Raw genomic sequence first — 4,437 nt, 5'->3', positions numbered from 1 at the left:
AGATAGTCTGAAACGCACAGGAAAAGCAGCAAACTCATAATTTTGCAACACGTTCGCAACTCAGTTTCACTTTTTCAAGTTTTTTATTGCTATGTTATTACAATTTTTTGGACAGTACTACAGTTGTAATTTTATTTATTTATTCATTTAAGAGTTTTTCTCTTTAATAATTAATTACAAAAACTTGCATTAATTTCGCTACAATATAGATTTAATTAAAAATGCTGTTTTTGGTTTTTTCAATTGGCAAAAGTTAATAAAAGTGACAATTCGATCATTTTTAGAGACGGGACATATTTGCCGCTGATCTGCCAACTGGGGCAATTCTGAAGGCAAATCAGTAATACTCCTCTAACATTTTGGAAATGTTGGCAGAGGAATATCGGGATCGCCTTCATGAAGCGGTCAGAGGTAGATATCTCTTATTTGGTCGAATGTCACTGGTACAGAGATACATTCTCTATGTATGCGCATTTGCATTTTGTTACTCCTTTTGTGGTATTTTACGAAAAGTCTATACTTTTTTGCACCATATTTTTGTGGAAAGCCACTAGCTCGTTGTTCCGAATTTGCTTGTAAAAACTACAACTATTCATTATAAGAATTTTATAATTTTTCACTAATCACTATTTGATTTTGCTAACAAATCGTCTACAAAATATTCATTGCAAAATTTATTTTTGAAATTCTTCCCGGAGATTTACAACCGCATAGGAGAGAGGGAATGGCTTTCGTTTTCTTCTCTCAAACCAAAATCAAGGTCTCAGCTAAGGTCTAGTAAAGGGATGCCGATCACCAAATTTTGCTTATTTTGGAAATTAGGAAAGGTACCGGGAAGAGGAACAGCGGGTAACAACCAGTACAGGAATATTTGTGCAAAATGAAAACCTTTCTGCTGGTAGAAGCATATCTTCTGCCAATAGTCGGAAACGCGCCTACCAAAAGTGCCGTCGAGAACTTGTTGGAGTGTATCCAATCTCTTTTGCAAATTTTCTACGTCGTGATGGAGGCGAGCATTATTAATTATACTTTCATCAATACGGCGCGATTTCCTATAAATACGAGTTATTGGAATTTTGTCGTTCAAGGGGGGATGTATGGGAGATTACTTACTCTTTCAAATCGGTTAACTCGGCTTCAAGAAGTTTCACTTTGTTCATGGTGCGCTCCAAATCAACTTCCTTCCTGATCAACTCTACGCGATATTTATCTTCAGTTTCGCGACTCTCTTTGCTTAACTGGTACAGCTGATAAAGCAAAAACAATGAGAAATACTACTTGTATGTATGCATGTTCGGTATAAATGTAAATGAGCTTGGCTGTAGAAGCCTGAGCAAATAAGTTAAAATATACGGCTTGCTTTATGTACATATGTGTGTGTTTATATGCTTGCGTGTGGTTATGAATACATACCTCATTAATTAATTTGTTTTTCTGATTTTCTAGCACTTGTACCGAACGGTTTTCTTTAGCAAGAGAATGGCGCAAATTACGCTGCTCAACCATTGACTGAAAAAGCTCAGCTTTCCTTTGGCTTAGTATGCCACTAAGCGCTTCAAGCTCCTTGTTTTTATTTGCCAAATTTTGTTCCAGGAGTGTACGTTCCGCTTTCAGGCTATGGACGTTGCTGTTGAGGTTCTCACACGAGGACTTTGCCTGAATTACACTTTCTAGCGAACACTTGAGCTGGCAAGCGAGGTCATCATTCCGCTTCTGTTCGACACGAAACAAAGTGTTGTAAACATGAATCTGAGTTTTGGCCTTTTGTGACTGACAGAGAATAAAATTAAACCTTGGTCGTAACTTTATTTGTAAACATTGTGTACTAACCCCTCTCTTCAGTTCTTCCACTCTCAATAACAAACGTTTAACATCCTCTCGACGGCGGCGCCAGGCATTCAACATAATTGTGGTAAAGATGCGCATACTCGCTAGTCGCAGCTCCGTCTCCGCAGGGTACGGATAATACGCACTGGGTTTCGCGCTTGTTTCGCATTCAATATACCGGTTACTACTCCGTTCCATAAGCATTGACTTATTATTTGGCTTGTATTCCCGGCAACCGGAAAGACTTGCATAATTATTGGGGAAACATTTTGTTATTGAAAAAGTGCTGTGGGAAGTGCACTTCGGGTTTTGGAAATTGCAACCTGGCAACTCCGATTCTTCTTCTCCTCGATTGGAGTCAATGCCTAAAGTGCCGTTGAACATTGTCTTGTCCTGGGTCTAGCGGCAACATAAATATAAATGCATGGATAAAATAATTTTCTTGTACACCGATGCAGTTACTCATAGCAATATACATACATACATACATATGTAGTTATATATATATTCCCATAACCATGAGGTTGTGGCGTATACTTACATAAGTATTTTTCGTATTTTTACCTGGGTAGGTAATTCTTGCTAATAAAATCGTACTGGGTATTCGTATGCAAAGATGATACAAATTTAGGAACGCAGTGGAGTTTCGAATTTGAACGGCAGTAACCATAGCCACGTCACCAGCCCGACTACGAGAGATGTATTATGTTCGTGATTCGAAATCACTTTGACTTAAATAATTTTCCAAGATCTGGTTGCTAAAGTAAAACTGTAAAACTAGTCTCCAAAAACTGAATTCCGCTTTAAAATTTTTCGTTTTTTTAAATAAATGAGCATATCTTGAATACGAAACCAAAAGTTACTTTTATTACTTCAAATTGAAAGTACTATATACGGTGTTTTCAATATCGTAGGGACTACCCCTTAGGAAATAAGGTAAAACATTTTTTTACAATTTATTGTCATCCTCCCACCTAAATGGTGTTGAGCTGGCAAGAGGGTGATGCCATATCAATAAACCAGCTGGAGATTATGAGCGAGGTTTTCTTGCGCTAAAACTATCACCCCTATCATTCAGTTGCTAATAGCACAGGCCTGCGAATTCTCGCTTTTTTACAGTTTCTAAAACCGCTATGGGTGTTTCTTGAAGGTTTTTTTATGCTGAAAACGAATATGACCTTGAAAATGCTCCAGCACGTCAGGATTTTTGGCAATTTGAGGTTAAATAGTCAAAAAATGCAGATTTTGGCCATTTAAAAAATTTTTTTTTGAGCAAGACAAAGTTTTTTTTTTTTAATTTTCCACAACGGCATCGCAAAGTACTACTCTTTAGCTTTAAGGTCCGTTTTTAAAAATATTTTTACGATTGATATAAAAATAACTATGATAATTAAAAAAAAACTTTACCTTGCTCAAAAAAAAATTTTAAATGGCCAAAATCTGCATTTATTTGACTATTTAACCTCAAATTGCCAAAAATCCTGACGTGCAGGAGCACTTTCAAGGTCATATTCGTTTTCAGCATAAAAAAACCTTCAATAAACACCCATAGCCGTTTTAGAAACTGTACCTCGCAGGACTGTGTAGTTTTTAAGTTAAATATTGCCGCGTTCGATTCACCCCTTCTCTGCTTTATTAGAGAATTCTGCTTCTTACCAGGCAAAAAATTTGTATGTGAAAGGAACAACAATTTAGCGATGACCAAGCGAGTTTTTTATAGTCGCTTAGCTTACAAGGAATGTGCTTAGGCTAGTGCTTCCTAGTAAATACTTGGATATTTATTATATTTTGCATACTGAAGGCTGGATGCTTTGAAAACCAATGGGATTACACAACAGAGTGAGCGACCTGTCGTGAGCAGGTGGACGCTGGTGTTTTGGCTGTTCTACGACGAAATCAAACCATTTTCCATACTTTCAAACGGGACGCTTTGTTATCTACATCTACATATATATATAAAAAGAAGTTACATTTCCTTGGTAATCTTATAACTCAAGAACGGGCTCACCTATCCAAACCAAATTTTTAGGCTTTGTTTGGACTATTCAGTAGATGGTTTGTGTTTTAAAATTTTAAGAATCGGATACCAGGGTCTCGAGAAATAGGCCAAAACGTGAACCCGGGTAACCCTAGGATGTGTTTGTACAATATGGGTAGCAAATGGAAGCTGTTGATGATTCTATAGTATAGAGTATTTTTGATGCCGCTCCGTGATTAGGGTCTCGAGATATAATCCAAAACGTGGACCCGGGTAACCCTAGGATGTGTTTGTACAATATGGGTAGCAAATGGAAGCTGCTGATGATTCTATAGTATAGAGTATTTTTGATGCCGCTCCGTGACTAGGGTCTCGAGATATCGGCCAAAATGTGGACCCCGATAACTTAAGGATGTGTTCGTACAATATGGGTAGCAAATGGGAGCTGTTGATGATTGCTATAGTATAGAGTATTTTTAATGCCCCTCCGTAACTAGGGCCTCGAGATATAGACCAAAACGTGGACCTGGATAACCCTAGGATGTGTTTGAACCACATGAGTATCCATTGTAAGTTGTTGATAAATGCTAATGAAAGAGGACTTTTCTTTTCGCTGGGTAACTAAGGACTCC

The 4,437-nt window shown here is 37.5% G+C and overlaps 1 protein-coding gene across 3 annotated transcripts; it reads right to left on the bottom strand.

Moving 5' to 3' along the window:
- Window positions 1-591: 591 nt before the first annotated feature.
- On the bottom strand, window positions 592-2,683 carry LOC128863256 (cingulin-like). Of its 3 annotated transcripts, XM_054102343.1 has the most exons (6): window positions 2,369-2,683; window positions 1,831-2,226; window positions 1,414-1,770; window positions 1,114-1,247; window positions 832-1,052; window positions 592-774 (listed from the first exon to the last, which is right to left on the bottom strand). In XM_054102343.1, the coding sequence occupies exons 1-6, from the start codon at window positions 2,495-2,497 to the stop codon at window positions 764-766; spliced, it is 1,248 nt and encodes a 415-aa protein (XP_053958318.1). In that variant the 5' UTR covers window positions 2,498-2,683; the 3' UTR covers window positions 592-763. The 3 variants fall into 3 exon arrangements, with proteins under 3 accessions (XP_053958318.1, XP_053958317.1, XP_053958319.1); XM_054102342.1 differs by having other exon boundaries at window positions 592-1,052; XM_054102344.1 differs by having other exon boundaries at window positions 592-1,052; window positions 2,392-2,483.
- Window positions 2,684-4,437: the final 1,754 nt, after the last annotated feature.

This window comes from Anastrepha ludens, chromosome 5 (genome assembly GCF_028408465.1).
Source record: "Anastrepha ludens isolate Willacy chromosome 5, idAnaLude1.1, whole genome shotgun sequence".
NCBI lineage: Eukaryota > Metazoa > Arthropoda > Insecta > Diptera > Tephritidae > Anastrepha > Anastrepha ludens.
The sequence above is the reverse complement of the archived record's forward strand: the minus strand, read 5'-3'. Positions and strand labels throughout refer to the sequence as shown.

Bases quoted from the DNA above. Each gene is read 5' to 3' on its own strand.
- LOC128863256 (XM_054102342.1), bottom strand. From the start codon at position 2,497: ATGGTTACTGCCGTTCAAATTCGAAACTCCACTGCGTTCCTAAATTTG. The intron at 2,227-2,368 runs GTAAGTATACGC...TGTTGCCGCTAG, and splicing joins AAAATACGAAAAATACTTAT to ACCCAGGACAAGACAATGTT. The intron at 1,248-1,413 runs GTATGTATTCAT...TTGCTTTATCAG, and splicing joins AAAACAAATTAATTAATGAG to CTGTACCAGTTAAGCAAAGA.